This window comes from Papaver somniferum, chromosome 6 (assembly GCF_003573695.1).
Source record: "Papaver somniferum cultivar HN1 chromosome 6, ASM357369v1, whole genome shotgun sequence".
In the NCBI taxonomy this organism is placed as follows: Eukaryota; Viridiplantae; Streptophyta; class Magnoliopsida; order Ranunculales; family Papaveraceae; genus Papaver; species Papaver somniferum.
This window is the reverse complement of record NC_039363.1, coordinates 117,084,248-117,102,348: the sequence shown is the minus strand read 5'-3', so window position 1 is coordinate 117,102,348 and position 18,101 is coordinate 117,084,248. Positions and strand designations below refer to the sequence as shown.

At 34.6% G+C, this 18,101-nt stretch overlaps 1 protein-coding gene across 1 annotated transcript; it reads left to right on the top strand.

Annotated features, from left to right (window-relative positions):
* Window positions 1–7,138: 7,138 nt before the first annotated feature.
* On the top strand, window positions 7,139–9,647 carry LOC113289001 (protein DETOXIFICATION 33-like). The gene is made up of 7 exons (XM_026538157.1): window positions 7,139–7,493; window positions 7,567–8,108; window positions 8,304–8,390; window positions 8,488–8,544; window positions 8,647–8,885; window positions 8,969–9,087; window positions 9,185–9,647. The coding sequence occupies exons 1-7, from the start codon at window positions 7,230–7,232 to the stop codon at window positions 9,377–9,379; spliced, it is 1,503 nt and encodes a 500-aa protein (XP_026393942.1). The 5' UTR covers window positions 7,139–7,229; the 3' UTR covers window positions 9,380–9,647.
* The last annotated feature ends 8,454 nt before the right edge of the window (window positions 9,648–18,101 follow it).

Here is an 18,101-nt window from a genome sequence, read left to right as displayed (position 1 = left end):
ACCCGAAAAAACTCAGCCTGCCCATACCCGCCCAAGCCCGCATGTACCTGAAATTTCCCAAAGCCTGTTATGGCCCGTTGCGGGCTACCCGGCCTGGCCTGGATTAATTTATTGGGCGGTCTCGGGCTTTGCGATTAATTATGATGCCCGGCCTGATACCCGGCCTGGTGCCCGGCCTGAAAGGCTTCTATGTGCTATTAATCATTTAATATCCTCTTAAAAAGACTTAAAAGTTACAATTTTATAATTGTCAATTTTGTGTCAAGAAAAATAAAATATATAATTGTTTTTACTTATAATGAACCTTTTCAAAACATTAATGGTAATATATTTTCTTATTAGAAAATTTATTGTACTCTAATTAATTATTTATTATAGCCTAAAATTAAAAATTTGTCAGTGTAATTTAAATATAAAATAATACTATCACTTTACTTACGATATGTGATGTTGGAAAGGAAAGGATATTGTATTTAATACCGTTCATTTGAAAATTTAAACTTAAAAAAAAAATCAAAATAGTGGCCTGTCCGGACCGATCTGGTCTGCCCGTATAAAAAACGGGCTTTGGGCGGTCTTTGGGTAGCAAATTATCTACTTGTACCCGGCCTGTCCGGCCTGAATTTGTTTACGGGCTCACAAATATTAAGCCTAATCTGCCCGGCCTGTCTTAGTTTTTGGGTCGGGCGGCCCGACCTGCCCAAATTTACACCCCTAATCGTAGACCCTATAAAAATATAACTTTTAAAATAACGGGTGAGTCCAAGTTTGTGCACTCCTAAAAATCCGGCTGCACACATCCTGGCTTTTATTATTGGCTTTTAAAATTTTCAAAACTACCTTCCAAAACCACACGTTCTTTTTAACTTTATTCTTCCGTCTTATTTTTTTCCTTTTTAAGAATGACATGCACGAGTCTGGAAGCTTCTTCGTCTTTCTGTAGATCTCTTGAAAATAAAATTGAAATCCAGTGGAGTGCTACTAATTCTGTTAAAGTTATGATACAACCAGTAAAATCAATTTGAAGTTTTGTCAAATTACTGATTTATGAGATGAATCTGAAAACTTCGAAGTGGGATTTAACTGCTGCGGAAAAATTTCAAGCCCGCTGTTGTTTGCTCGAATTATTCAAGTGGGTTCCATATTTTTTCCTCTATCAAAACACAAAAGTGTAAGCTTCCATTAATACATCTTTCTTCTTCCCCTCTCCTATGCATCTCCCTTATCTCTTCTCTCTTGAGTCTTGAATCTCTTTACAAGAAACTGATAATGTAAGAAAATCAAATGCTATCAGTATATTTTAATACCAAATTGATCTTAGTTAAAAACCTGCTTAGTGTTTCTCAATGTTTTGGCCATGGATTTTTCGTTTGCAGACAAATAAAACTGGCAATCCAGATGTAATTTCTCCGATCAAAAAAGAAAATCCAGATGCAATTTGATATTGATGGTTTTCAAATTTCTGATCGTAGATAATCATTTCATTGAGGTGTATTGATAACATCTCTTCTTTTCTTTGATCTAAAAGGTTGATATGCAGAAATAGAGTTCTATGACTTTGGTGTTCCTCAAGTCCAAAAGAGACTCCATTATTGTTTGTCCAGATGATTACAGTTATCAGAAGATGAATGAAATTGCTTCCTTGTTTTATTTTTCTTATTCTATTCAACGAAACAGAAACCAAAATCAACCCCAGTTATGTTACTACTTACTACTATTCTTATTACATTTCTCTGGAATATCTATAAAGACCTCCATCGGATCAACATGAGGAGGAGAACGAAAAGAACAATTGTGTTAGATTAAATAAACAAAGTTTTTTTGATGATGATTTCTTCTTCATTCTCCTCATTAGAAAAAAACTCCATCAAGATTTCTTCTCTTGTTCTCAATAATTTGAGATTTTTTCCGAAATACGCCCAAATTTGATTCGATTAAAAGCTTGAATGTAGGATTAATGAAATTGATGAGAAACGGAGAGAGAGAATGTGTTTGGTCGAAGAAAACTGTGTTGTTTTTCCGGTTCTAGAGAGAGAAAAAAATAATGAGAAAGTGGATTATCGAAACCCACTTAAAAAGAATTTTTTAACCAATAATAAAGGGCGGAATGTGAACCCGGTTTTTAGAGGTGCACAAATTTGGACTCGTTAAATGGAAAACAAAATAAAAAAGTTATAATCTGAAATTCCTATCTAACATTCATAATATGCGTGAAAACAGTTATAACGGGTCTAATAACAATGTTGTAGGGTCTATGAACCATAAATGTGCGGTGCAACTAGATACCTATTGTTATAATGTTATGGATGCGTTACCAGGTATTTCTTTTTTAACAAAAGAATTTCGTTTTCATAATATTTTTAGGGTTCCATGAATATATGATTGTCCAACACAGAGATTTCACCGTTATATTTTCACGAAATTTGAATATGTTCAATCCAATTAGGTATTACCTACTCTATAAAAATTTCAATCAAATCTGAATATGATATAATCTCCAAAACCTGATGTTAATGAAACTCTTTATAACAGCGTAATAATACTTAATGTTTTAAAATTACAACCGTTGGATCATTCTGTATTTTTAGTATGATTTAGATACTGGCCTTCTTGATACACTGTAAAAATTTCATAAAGATCCAACCATAGGAAGTACTCCAAAGTACGTGATATTTCCTGCTGTGTCCACATAAACGTTAATTGGAAAAGTCATACGACGTCCTGAATATCTTTTTATTTATCCGTTGGATGTCTTTGAAATTTTAGTATGTTTGTCTAAATATTATTATTAATCTATTGTAGAAATGTCATCATCATCGGATATGTTTACAATTGGTTTCTGATCACCATGGTTGGATGATGAAATTTCCAATTTTAGGGTTAACAATATATTTGGGCTTTTATGATAGTAGTTTCAAGTTTATGATTTTTGTTAAACGGAGATCAAAAGAGGATTTGAAGAGAGCAAAAATTGTAACAGTCCATATATTTTTCTAACTCCGACGAAATTGTCCTACTAATCCCACATAAGTCGCAACACCTCTGGCCAGTATTGCAGTAGTATTCTAGTTCATATGATCCTTGAATTAAGCCGATCAAAAAAAATGATCCTTGAATTAATCTTTCTTCAAATAGGGTCCTCCGTTTGTTGATATGTATGTAAATCAATATGGGTTCATCTACTTAAGCCAGTTGAGATTAAAGGGAAGCCATTAATTAAACTAAGTTAATCTTGATGGTAATGATGTTGATACACAGATTGATTTGGAAATTCTATGATTAGATTAAATAATGATATACTCTGATGGTCATGAAAATTGTAATTAAGTAATAATAATATAACAACGGAAGCTTTTATCTTTTCTTTTATAATAATATCATACCTAAATGTGGAGAAAAAGAGGATGATTCTGTTTATGTTACATTCAGGGATTATGATAAAATTTAACTTACACATTAATCTCACATGCGCATATTTCTTTTGATGATTTTTTTTTTCTTTTTAATATGCACAAAGAAGAGATTGATTAATCTTATTTTTTAGGTCGTCTTGGAATTTTGCTTGATTGAAATGTTGGGTTAGAATCAAAAGAATCGTTGTTCTTTCGTCACAAACAGGTGTTTCAAATTTTCAGTATCTATACGATGGCATGAGATCTCTGTAGGGGTTAAGGGAGTTGGCATTCATGTTGTTAATAGGGTCAAATGGTGGTGGTGGAATTGTTTTGCTTGGGATAGTGGGTGTGTCTTCTCTGTGATCGGTGTATTCAGCAGGGATAATTTGGTTAGAGTTTGAAAAATATATCGACTAGGACCTGGTTAACGAGTCAACTACGACTTTTTCTCTCCTCAGATCCTTAATTGCTCTCCCTTTAACAAAAATCAAGTTTATTATCAATAGGACTAAGTAATTCATATATAATGGACCATATATGTGTACTTTTGTTAACCATGACCTAGTCAACCCAATGGACTGGGCCTTGGCCAAACCGTTTTCCGGATTTTGACTAAATCAACTCGATTATATTTTTACCTTTTGGACTCAGGAGTACTTGAGCTCCATTAAGGAGCCTCTGATACAAAAGTCATTTTTGTCTACAATGGCTTTACAAAAGGTGACATGAGTCAGAAAAATCTTTTCATTTTTATCTTTTTCAAGTTCACCCATTATACTAAACTAACAGTGGATACTGAAGTATGTTAACAAGAGATTCACGGTCTTTAAGTTATTCAACCCGATGTAAGTGGTTGATAGGCATGTGAGATTCTCTTAAACAATAATGTTTACATTGGGATAAAGAAACTTCTCAACATGAGATGACTGTGCCAAGGATAAATATGGAAAGAACCTCGAAGAACAGAGGGCTAGACGTGCTAAATCATACCAATATTGGTATACTAAAACATGTGAAAGAGTTGGAAATGGACTTTGTTATAGGTGTTGGTATATGCAATGTAATGCGTGTACCATAGTAGCAACCAATTTATAGATGAGATCATGCTTTAAACATCAACTTTAATGACAAAAAGAACTTTGTCTGGCCAATTGACTATTTACTTGAACTAGATCCAATGACATGCTTATGGAATGAAAAGTACATCATTCCCACGAGACATAAAATTCTCTAAAGCATGCACATGAGATACATTTGGATGAAAAATATATCATCCCCCTGAAACGTAGCATATATTCACTCTAAAGTACTTAAGTTGAATCCCACTTTTGTTACCCAATAAGGCCACACCACTTATTAAATCTATGGAGACTCAATGTCTAACTGATAGTGGTTTTTTCTCCCACCAATTTAAGGAATATACACCAGTTGTTGACCCAATTCCTTATAATGTGACTACGATAATTGGATCATCGAGCGAAGCACTACTCAAAATTTGTTTTCAAGATAGAACAAAGACGTCACAAAATCTCTACATGTACCGAGAGATAATCAGACGTTATTAAATTCCAAAGAAAATTATGCAAGTGGATATCACATGGAAACTCACAGTGATGAAAATGTAATTGATTGCATCGTTTATTGTCTTTAATGAATAGAAAGGAAGTATATTCTTAGAGAAATTTTATGAGTCAATTTGGCGAAATGTAAATCACTAGTATTTGGATTACTGAATCCATATTGACCCCAACAATAAAATATTGGGTATTGACTCATACAGGCTTTGGCATAACCATAAAACCATTTTGTTGTGACATTATGATTGTGTTGAAAAGGCTCATAGGTACATCACTTATTTGAGTGACCGAAACAACGGAAAAAAGATTGTCAGAATGCGAAGTGACATCATATCTCTCAATAAGTGTTTTCTAAAGTACTAGATGCACAACCCCCCTTTCCATTATGCTTTTAAATAAAAAAGCATATCACTCATTTTACAAAGCCTTCAGTAAAACAGGATCGACCACCCTAAGATGCAAATGGTAAACAATCCATATTACAAAGAAAACAAGGTGATATTTAGAAAAATATCCATAAAAAATGCTTGAACCCTAAAACTTAATCACCAACAACAACGGCAGAGAGATTGAAGTCTAATCAACGATTATCAGAATTTGATAACCTAATTGGATTGAGTCCCATCAAATTCAGAAAGAAATATAAGAAGAAAGAAAGGAAGTGTAAGTTTGAGAATCTGAAATTAGGGTGAAGAGAGGAGACGACTCAAGAGGAATCGTGAATGGAGATCTAGGGTTATGGTTGAGAGGGGAGATATTTTGAATTTATCATCTCTGCTTCTTTGCTTGTGCTCTTACATGAAAAGGAGAAGCATATTTGATCCAAAAATTATTTTTTTCCTGCTACTATAATTTTCGATCGTTTTTTTTTCTTCGTAATTTGTCATTACTAAGTGTAGTATATGTAATGCATTGAATAAAAGTAGTAATTTTGAGTTCTGATTTGCTATATTTGATGAATTTACAAAATGAGGTGGCAGCGGCGATGATGGTGGGGTGTTAGTAAGGATAAAAGTGTTTGATCTTTAATTAATGGCGGACCTGGTGGTGGATGTGCTATTGGTTTTGTCAGAGGTGGTGGATTCGTGGGTCGGTATGGATGTGTTGTTGGTTTCTTCTTTCTTCTTTGATCTCTCATGGCACCAGATTCTCAAATCCTATATGCAAACTCTTAACAGGTCTTCCCAAATCAGTAACAGCAACACTCTAAACCTAATTCGAAGAAGAATTGAGAGAAATGAAATTCTGAGTGAAATTTGTTATATATATATTTTTTTAACTTCAGGTCCTTATAAATTTAGTTAATTTAGTATAAACCCTCATGATTATTTATATACTTCCCCGAAATTTTTTATAGATCAACGGCTTCCATCAAATCCCGTGTTTTAAAGTCATCTTATCGAACGAACCGTATAGAATTTACACACAGAAATCCCTTATCAGATGAACGACTCCCATAAATTCCGTGTTTTTAAGTTAGATGATCCAGTGGACCATATCAAAATTGCACGCAGAAATATTTGTAATCTTTTTATCAAATTGTTTGAGTCAATTTGACAAAAAAATGACCATAAAAGGGAATTTCTCCCTTCCGGATCTCCGGTCGGTGGGCCCAACATATGGAGTATTATTAACTTATAACGGCAACTTTGAAAAAGCATTCCGTTGAAAGACAAGCACAGAACAGTGATGCACATTCATTTCCGAAAAGCATTCTTTGAAAGACAAGTACAAAAAAGTGATGCCCATTCATTTCCAAAAAGAAAATACGAAGATCTCAAAACCAGCCGACAGGATTGCGTTACTTGCATCCAAACCTCCAGGAAGTCCTTCAGAAGCCGTCAACCAAAATCTTCTATTCTTCCATTCAGTTTCTGGGAACCCTTTCTTAGCAAAGTTTAACAATTTCAAAATTGAACTCCCAGCATTATCAGGATGATCAGCAAATTCTATCTATGCAAGTTGTAAATCAAAGGTTCATTAGATGTACTTTTGGACCTACATTCCCCACATGGTCCAAATACAAAATTAGTACTCCATGAGATTGAACATACCAAGAAAAGGTAATAAAATGCAAAAAAAAGTTTACCTATCAACCCACGAGAAGTCTGTTCTAATTACCTTTTAGATTTTATATGTAAAATCCCAATTACCCCAACGAACTTCTCGTCTTTAGCACCATATATATATAAGAACTCTAGTCTACAGACAGATCATTGAAGAATTTGTAAGCTAAAAACCAAGAAACAAGAACATTATGGGCAGCGAGGATGTGAACGTTCCATTGCTACATGGAGAACCGGATATAGACGACATCAAGAATTTTGGTCAATTCCTCAAGGAAGCTAAGGTCGAAAACGTAAAGATATGGAGCTTAGCTGCACCTTGTATCTTTACTGCGGTCGCTCAATACTCTCTAGGAGGATTGACACAAGTGTTCGCTGGACAACTCACTACACTCGAACTCGATGCTGTTTCTACTGAGAACATGGTCATTGCTGGACTCGCTTTTGGAATTATGGTATGTTTCTGGTTACTTGATATCTATGTGTACAGTTAAAATGCATTTATTAATCAAAATTTGGATGTTGCAGATGGGGATGGGGAGTGCATTAGAAACCTTATGTGGACAAGCATTTGGAGCGGGACAGTTACATATGCTAGGAGTGTATATGCAACGTTCATGGATTATACTCAACACAATGTGTTTATGCTTGTTACCAATCTACATTTTTGCAGAACCAATCTTGAAATTCTTTGGACAAAATGACGAAATTGCAGCCTTAGCTGCGAAGTTTTCGCTGTACATGATTCCTCAATTGTTTGCGTATGGTTTCAATTTTCCAATACAGAAATTCTTACAATCACAGAGCAAAATTATGACTATGGCTTGGATATCTGGAGCGGCAGTTGTTTTCCATTTTTTTTTCTGCTGGTTTCTTATAATCAAGTTGCAATTGGGGTTACCTGGCGCAGCTATTGCTCTTAATACATCTTGGTGGCTTGTGGTTTTGGGTCAATTTGCTTACATTTATTTGGGTTATTGTCCTGGTGCTTGGAATGGTTTCAGTATGAGTGCATTTCGTGATTTAAGTGCATTTGCAAGGCTATCTATTGCTTCAGCCATCATGATGTGGTATGCTAATTCTCTCTCTTCTCTTTGAGGTTACAAATTTTATCTGACACACTAAAATGAGGCAGAAATGCAAAAGTTCGCCAAAGCTCATATTTACTGCAAAATCCAAATGTTAAGTGAACGATTTATAGTTTTTGGTACATATATATAGTAGAAGATAATGTACTTATTGAGCTTTAAAACTCGATAATGCAGTCTTGAATTCTGGTATTACATGCTCCTTGTCGTGCTAGCTGGACAGTTAAAGAACCCTCAAGTTGCAGTAGCTGCCATATCCATCTGGTAATTATTTTTGCGAAATCTCATCAAAATTTGATATCTAGCTAAGAGTGGTCCAAAAATTTCCTTCCTGACATGGTTTATTGCTCAACAATGACAGCACCAACCTCAATGGATGGGAGATTATGATTTTCATAGGTTTCAATGCTGCTATCAGGTAACGAGCCTACACTCTGACATATGTAACAGACTAATGGTCAAATTTTTAGAAGCTCTTGACTGATGAGATCTTATGTTACTTTTTTTTGGTTACACAAAGTGTGAGGGTCTCAAACGAACTTGGAGCAGGAAGACCAAAAGCAGCGAAATTCGCCATATTGATCGTTGTGATGTCAGCATTAATCATTGGGATATGCTTCTTTTGCTTAGTTTTGGCTCTGAGAAATGTATTCCCTCTGCCATTTACAACCAGCCCTGAAGTAGCTAAGGCTGTCTCTCATCTTGCCGTATTATTCGCTTCCACCTTGTTACTCAACAGTGTACAACCAGTCTTAACAGGTACGTAACTTATAACTCCCAGAGACTCCTCGGCCAAAACTCTCTATAAAAATGTGAACACTTACATGTAATTGTGGTTGCAGGTGTGGCTGTTGGAGCTGGTTGGCAGTGGCTGGTAGCTTATGTTAACCTTGCATGTTATTACATTGTTGGTCTTCCTCTCGGATTTTTACTTGGAAAACATTTCAATTATGGAGTCGAGGTAACATTTAGTTGACTAAATTAAATTAGCTAATAACAGATTTAACCAACTAGCTCTTGCAAGTATACTCATGTTTTTACTCTCTATTGCATTGCAGGGAATATGGACTGGAATGATTAGTGGAGTGGGTTTGCAAACTTTAATACTTCTAATCATCACACTGAAAACAAATTGGAGCACTGAGGCTTCGTTAGCAGATTCTAGGATCAAACGATGGGGTGGATCCGTAGATGCCCCAGAGCCAGAAGAAGTCACTAAAACTAATGGTGAATCTTCCAACAACACGGTTTAATAGAGCTATTACGTAGATGAATGCGGATCGTCAGAATGGTTGTTGCCACTAACAAAGTAGATCAATGGATCAACTAAAGCTTTGAGGATTCAGAAACGTTTGTCAGAAATTAAAAGAGTTTTTTTGAGTTGAATAAGAAAATATGGAAGAACTAAGGAGTAATTAGTGCCTGGAGAGCTTCTTATAGTGGAAGCCTCTTAATTTGTTTTGTTCATTTGTTTGTAGACAAGGAATTTACATTGCTTGAAGTGCTTATTTTGTTGTTTTTGAATCTTTTTAATGATTGTTTCTTACAACAAACTTCATTCTCGACACCTCTAGGAGAGACCATAATCAAGATTTGAATAATGGTCCCTTGGACCATCCACAATGGCAAATGCTAAAGGCCATAGTTAAATGGTATTTATACAATTGGCTTTAGCTTTAGCATGGGATCACTCATACTGAAAAACATAAAGAAATGTAACCGGGTGCAATCTCAAATATAATACATACCCATGCTCAATGTGAGGATGAGATTATTGCTAAACTCCATCTCAGATTCAGTCTAGCACTAGATATCCTTTTAGCATAAGCTGAAGTTGCATACTATACTTGCAATTCAGATTTACCATATGAACTAAATTATATGCATAGCACACCCCATTAGGGAAATTCCTATGACAATGGCCAAACTCAAATATTTGTTGAGCCACGTGGATGGTCAAACTGGCTTTTCCATTATGGTAAAACATAGGGCGTTGGAGAAACAGGCGCGCGATCGAAAGACAGACTCTGGCGTTTGCAGGCCCGACGCGGGCGCTCGGTGTGCTAACGCGGGCATTCGACACAAAGACGCCAACGGTCGACTGTCCAACGCCTATATTTCCAACTGTCGGATTTCCACACTATAAATTCCTTCTATTCATTTCATTTTCACTCACTCACACCACTTCCATTTCCTTCTTCTAAAATTCTTCTAAATCAAAAGTTCTATACAATATGAACATAGTGAGAAGAGCGGCCAGTATTATAAAGAAGAAAAGAGATCGGACAAATGAATCGGCACCGTTGCCTCACATAGGTGTAGATTATATTCAAAATTGAGAAGCAGAGTTTGCTTCGCCAAATATAGTTGATGGTCCATTATTAGTCCCAGGTCATGTGTCAGGGCATCATGAACGGTCTGAGGATTATTATACCATGAGAGGTGGATTTTCAGAATTAAATGCTATTTATGTTCGTCTACCGTCTGCAGTCCGAGAAAGGGTTGGCAGATATCCTTGGCGTGCCCTTTATAGAATGGCGCCTAGAAAGCATTACAAAAAAATTCCGAAAACAGTGGTAGAAAGGTGGTGGAAGACGACGCACACATACCATTTTTCGGATTTTGAAATTGGTAAGTTTTTTTTTAACTTAACTTAAACTAATTTTTTTAAATAATTATTAACAAATCAAAAGAATTAATCATAGTGATATTATACTTCTAATAGGAATTACTCCCCTTGATTTGTATTTCATTGTTGGGATTCCAAGTGGAACGGGAGACCCGCCACCATTCAACCAAACGAATGGATGTCAAATAGTAAATGGGAGACGCTTTGTCCCTCGTTTATGGAAACAGAAATGCGTCGAGATTATATTGGTTTGAAAGGAGGTGGGATTAGATATGCGGCCTTGAAGATTTTCCTATCCAAACCCAGAAACCCAGAACATGTAGATGACTATCCTGAAATCGAAAGGTTGTTTATCTTATGGGTACTGGGTCAGGCATTCTTTCCAAACTCAACTACTGTTTCTCATGTTGGTTGGTTTGAAGCGTTACAAGATCTCGAAAAAGCACCATATTATGACTGGGGATCTGCAATTTTACCAGAATTGTACTGTGCGCTGGATAACTCGTTCATGGGCGAAAAAAACTTCACTGGTTTCTGGAGCATCATAGAGGTAAAAATATCAAAATTATTATTTTTAAATTTATTATTATTACTAAATTTAAATATTTTTTATGAACAAATGTAGATTATTTAGTCAATATACTAAAATTATGAAGGAATTTGCAGTATTGGTGGTACACCTACTTCCGTGTTGGTAAACCAATCCTAAAAGACGGGACACTTAGATTTCCAATGTTGGACATGTATATGAAGGACAACTTAGAGAAGAACACTGGCAGCGACGTCTTTGGTTCCAGTTTTGTTCAAAGGTTTCATCAGATGACTCGGAGCCACAACAACGTAGTTGTTCATACATACATTGATTTACCTCAGTATGGTGCTGATGTTGGGGGTACACATTCTTGATTATTCTTTGAATAATGTTGTTTTTTACAGTCCAGAATCACAACAAGGGGTTTGGTACCTGGGAGAAAGAGTGCAGTACCAAATACAAGGTATATTTGCAATTGCAATTAACCCTCCACACAGATGCAAACTGCTGCATCAGATTTTGATCGGCTGAGAGTAACCGGTTGGGAGAGGTATGAACTAAATACAAGGAGGGATATCAGTGAAGCGCAGTATGTCAATTGGTACAACTCGATTACGGAGCCTGTAATTGGGACACAGAAGATTTCCAAGGGTTATCAAACATGTCCCATGATCCAAATATCGTTCCTAGTCAACCACCTCCAAGAGAGCCAAGTTTTATGACTTATCCCAGGACGGGTGCAAGTTCTTCATAATCTTCATCAAATATGCCCGAAATTCGTTCGGAGCTGCAAAGTATTACTTCACAAGGTGATCCAACCACGATCACCATTGTTTCCCAAGGTATGGACCGTGATTATTGTAGAGCCCCCTAAGCTACCAACTGACTAATCCAAGAGATTAACTAAATAAAGAGGCACTAAGGATCTAAATCATTTACTTAAACATTTCATTAAGAAAAGTGCTACAAAACTTAACCCAAAACTAACCCGCTCTGAAACATATATATACAAGAAGTCCTTTCAAATGATACATATACAATAATCATTTGGTTAACAGATACCATATGCAATAAAATAAATATAGTAGAAGTTATCCAACTAACAAAATCAATCATTGAAGCTTTCGCTGCGCAACTCTGATATGTCTCTGAAACTGAAAGTGGGAATGGGTGAACACATCATCCCTAAAAGGGGGGCCCCGCAGAAATAACATTTAACTTTCAAGTAATTATTGAAATTATTTTACAAAACACAGTGTTTTTCCTAAACACTAAAAGATAATCCAATTCACAGAAATAACCCAAACATGATATATGGAACTCACTCCTTCTTCAAAAAAATAAACTATATTGGATGTCGACCAATTCCTTACACGCCCAATAGAATACATTGGTGTCGACCAATTCCTTCCACACTAATGTTGGTGTCGACCAATTCCTTCCACACCTAAAACATATATTTGGTGTCGACCAATTCCTTACACACCAAATGAAGGACCGTATCCTATATACCTCAGATGGAAATGTTCATTTCCCTAACATTACATAAAGACAAACAAAGCATTACAATTCCTTTCCAAGCGATGGAAAAAGTAAAAGTAATAACAAGACTTTCGTAACTTAAAGTTAAACAATGCATGGAAAGCACACCCGGACAATGCATGAGTTTGTTAAACATAAACTTTGGTAAAAGAAAACAATAATAATCAAAAAAGAGTTATAAGTATTCCCACCTATTTTGATGACAATCCAAGCCTACCTCGAGATTCATAATCCACTGGTTCATCCTTTGTATCGTTCGTTTTTAATAAAGATTAACTTCATTAGTTGAGTAAGTTTCTATCATCATCATCATCAACCTTCTCATCAAGATCATCATGAACAACGTTTAATTAACTATCTTCTACATCAAATTAAACCAAGAACGCTATGACCCTCACCTATCTTCCATCTTACTGATTCTCCTCAATTTCTCCCTAATCTTTGATATGTTTAAATACTATCATATAAAATAATCATCATCAACCTCTCTTACCTAATTTCTCACAAGCTAACTCCAAAAGAGTCCCCTGATGATAACAAGTTTTATATATAGTTCTTCTACAAAAATTCTAACCACAACACTTCCTACTTCCTCTAAACTAACACCTCCTACTGAATTTCTAAAGAAGATAAACTCAAAATAATATAAATATCTAGTTTACATAATCTTATTAATTAGCTAATATAATTCTTAAATTAATTTAACCTAAACGTAATTAGATAATAATTTAACCCTAACATAATAAATAAGTTTCACTATAGAAAGTCCAAATAAAACTAAGGGACAACCCTTTTACCAAAACAAAGTCCTGGTCATGCAAGTCAATGGAGAACGGTCAACTTCGAAGTCAACACCGGTTTACTTTTATCAAACTTCGACATCCAAATTTCCGAGTGCGATATCTTCTTCGTCCGGTATCTAATTTGCGTGTTTTTGTAGTCCATTTCGCATAACCTTTTTGGATCTATCTAACGGTACTAATTTAGTATCTAGATCGTTGTTAGGTTAATTTCTACTAATTAACGTCCGTGTTAAACTAATCGAGTTATTAGCGGCTAAGACATCTCTTGACTAGTCTAATAGCGTTGACGAGCTTGAGGGTCTTTACATTCTCCCCACCTTATAGATTTTCGTCCTCGAAAATTGAACCACCTTCTAGTCTTCAAAAACTCCCCACCTTATAGAATAAACCTATCTCTTGCCTAAGCGCAAACAACATAAAACAAAACACAAACCTACAAGGCTCTACAACTAAAATCCAAAATTTGTAGCTCTAAGTTCAATTAAACTGAGTTAAGTTCTATCAAATACGGAAGTCTAAGTTTCTTACACTAATTTCTATCTTATAAAATACTTGTCTCTAATTACAAAGGAGATTCCTACGAATTTATATCTAAGTGAATTTATATTTATCGGTTTCCCCAGTGTTGGATTAACTAAATACAAACTTATTATGATTAACTAAGTATTAATTTATTAAGATTAATTAGTCTCTAAACTTTTATCGTAATTGGTGTAAGTCTGATAAATTTACTTCGTAAAATATATAAAGAGTTTACATCATTTTAAGCAATTTAATCATCAAAATTTCTTTTATTTATTTCTTTTACCAATATAGGTAATCCCAATTCGATTTACGTCAATTTATAATATTTCATAAATTTAACTTTACTATAATACCACACATAAATTTTCCTAGTATTATCTATTATAAATTTACGACCAGCCTAATTATTCGAATACTATTATCAACTGTATTGTTATTCTCATTATTCTTAAGTTGCTAGTCCAGTTAGTACACTAAGCCTTAATCTTCTAAATATAATTCTACATTCATGAAAAAGGTTGATATAACCGATTTTATTCATTCAGATTGAATCCATATACTATATCTTGTTAAATTCTGGCGTTGGTAATCTAATATGACCTAAATTTGAGTCTGCATAAAATCATAACATATCTTAATAGTCTTTTGATTTTGCTAGTAGTATGAAATATCCTATTAACATACAAATTTATTTTCTTTTAATTCTAATGTTACACTAGGTATCTGAATGCTATTATTACTATTTCATGTATATTTGTTTCATTTTAGAGATCCACTAGATCATTTGTTAGATTAAAGATAATTTGTAATTAGTTTAATTTACAAAACTTAATCGTAGATAAGCGTAAATAATTTTCCATAGCTATTTAATCATAATTATTATTTTTATCGTTATATATCTTTAATGAGATTTTAGTTAAATTTAAGTCCAATATGATACTAATGATAAATGCTAACATTACTTTATTATAATTATTATTGCTTTAATTATCATCTATAGTTATTATTATAATATTTTTGTTATTAACATTGACGGTCAAACTATTATCCTAACTACTCTTACAAATATTATTAAATCCCAAAATATTATTAACATTTATGTAATTATAAATTGTTGAACCTATGTATAAGTCAATGATCTCAATAAATTTCTGTGTGACTTTCAAGATCTATCAATAATGCTAATCTCAGTATTTTTAGTATTGAATTGTGTACCTGTTCATACTATTAGATCAATTATTCTCAAATCCATATCAGCTAAATCTATTGGTGTACCTTACAATTTTTACTTCATTACAAACAAACAAATAAATCAATCAAATAATTCTTTTAATTATAGATAGCTTTTAGTGATTAAGATTTATCTCACAACCCAACCCAGTTCTAAACTAACCTACTTCACTAACTGGCACTGGCTAATTCTATCTTTTCCCATATAAGATCTAATAGTGAGCTCTGATACCAACATTGTAGCACCTCCTAAGCTACCAGCTGACTAATCCAAGAGATTAACTAAATAAAGAGGCACTAAGAATCTAAATCATTTACTTAAACATTTAATTAAGAAAAGTGTTATAAAACTTAACCCAAAACTAACCCACTCTGAAACATATATATACAAGAGGTCCTCTCAAATGATACATATACAATAATCATTTGGTTAACAGATACCATATGCAATAAAATAAATATAGTAGAAGTTATCCAACTAACAAAATCAACCATTGAAGCTTTCGCTGCGCAACTCTGATATGTCTCTGAAACTGAAAGTGGGAATGGGTGAGCACATCATCCCTAAAAGGGGTGCCCCATAGGAATAACATTTAACTTTCAAGTAATCATTGAAATGATTTGAAAAACATTTCATGTTTTCCTAAACACTAAAAGATAATCCAGTTCACAGAAATAAACAAAACATGATATATGGAACTCACTCCTTCTTCAAAACAATAAACTATATTGGATGTCGACCAATTCCTTACACATCCAATAGAATACATTGGTGTCGACCAATTCCTTCCACACCTAAAACATATATTTGGTGTCGACCAATTCCTTACACACCAAATGAAGGAGCGTATCCTATATACCTCAGATGGAAATGTTCATTTCCCAAACATTACATAAAGACAAAAAAAGCATTACAGTTCCTTTCCAAGCGATGGAAAAAGTAAAAGTAATAACAAGACTTTCGTAACTTAAAGTTAAACAATGCATGGAAAGCACACCCGGACAACGCATGAGTTTGTTAAACATAAACTTTGGTAAAAGAAAACAACAATAATCACAAAAGAGTTAAAAGTATTCCCCCTATTTTGATGACAAGCCAAGCCTACCTCGAGATCCATAATCCACTGGTTCATCCTTTGTATCGTTCGTTGTTAATAAATATTAACTTCATTAGTTGAGTAAGTTTCTATCATCATCATCATCAACCTTCTCATCAAGATCACCGTGAACAACATTTAGTTAACTATCTTCTACATCAAATCCAACCAAGAACGCTATGACCCTCACTTATCTTCCATCTTACTGATTCTAATCAACTTCTCCCTAATCTTTGATATGTTTAAATACTATCATCTAAAATAATCATCATCAACCTCTCTTACCTAATTTCTCACAAGCTAACTCCAAAAAAGTCCCCTGATTATAACAAGGTTTATATATAGTTCTTCTACAAAAATTCTAACCACAACACCTCCTAATTCCTCTAAACTAACACCTCCGACTTAATTTCTAAAGAAGATAAACTCAAAATAATATAAATATCTAGTTTACATAATCTTATTAATTATCTAATATAATTCTTAAATTAATTTAACTTAAACGTGATTAGATAATAATTTAACCCTAACATAATGAATAAGTTTCACTATAGAAAGTCCAAATAAAACTAAGGGACAACCCTTTTACCAGGACTTTACGGAGAACGGTCAACGTCGAAGTCAACACCGGTTGACTTTTATCAAACTTCGACATCCAAATTTCCGAGTGTGATATCTTCTTCGTCCGGTATCCAATTTGCGCGTTCTTGTAGTCCATTTCGCATAACTTTTCTGGATCTATCTAACAGTACCAATTTAGTATCTAGATCGTTGTTAGATTAATTTCTAATAATTAACGTCCGTGTTAAACTAATTGAGTTATGAGCGGCTAAGACATCTCTTGACTAGTCTAATAGCGTTGACGAGCTTGAGGGTCTTTACAATTATCCTTACTCCAATGTCACCGCCAGTGACAAAGAGTTGCGGAGGCAACTGAACGATTTGCATTGGCGGATCCAGCTAGTAGAGGCTATGTACTTGGAACAACTACGAAAATGCAGACGGACACAATGTTTGGATTGAGTCCAACTGTAAATGATGATGTCCGGGGGTCGCAGTCTTCCGATTCCACCAGGAGCAACAGATCATGGCACGAAAGTGAAGAAACAATAGTGGGAGAAACACAAGTACGACAGAGTTCTTCACCACATGTACGGCGTAATACTCCTCCTGTATCTCAACCTCAAGCATTTCGGATTGAACCTAAGCGCATTTCATCATCATACTCGCCCTACAACCCAAATGAATGCTACACACCTGGACCACCGCAACAACAAACACCACCGCAACAACAAACCTCTTATATGATTGGAGGACCGAGTTCACAAAGTGCTTACCAATCGCCTAATTTTGTTCAGCCAGGTTTATCAGGTCTATCCCCATATGTAAATTTACAAAGTATGTTGGCTTTTGGTGATTTCCCAGGTTTATCCCCAGGACTTTCTGAATTATTGCCTCTAGAAAATAACAATGGGGGAGCTAGAGTAGAGCGACGTTAGAGAGATTATTTGTAGTTTTAATTCTGCTACATGTGTAATTTTTAATTCTGCTACAGTCTTTAATTAAATAAAATTACATATGTTTAAAAATAAGCGTTTTACATTGACTTCACTACAT

What these genes read in the sequence shown, in the direction of transcription:
- LOC113289001 (XM_026538157.1), top strand. Translation starts at nt 7,230, where the DNA reads ATGGGCAGCGAGGATGTGAACGTTCCATTGCTACATGGAGAACCGGAT. An exon ending in GACTCGCTTTTGGAATTATG is followed by an intron (nt 7,494 to 7,566) that starts GTATGTTTCTGG and finishes TGGATGTTGCAG; the next exon opens with ATGGGGATGGGGAGTGCATT. An exon ending in GCTTCAGCCATCATGATGTG is followed by an intron (nt 8,109 to 8,303) that starts GTATGCTAATTC and finishes TCGATAATGCAG; the next exon opens with TCTTGAATTCTGGTATTACA.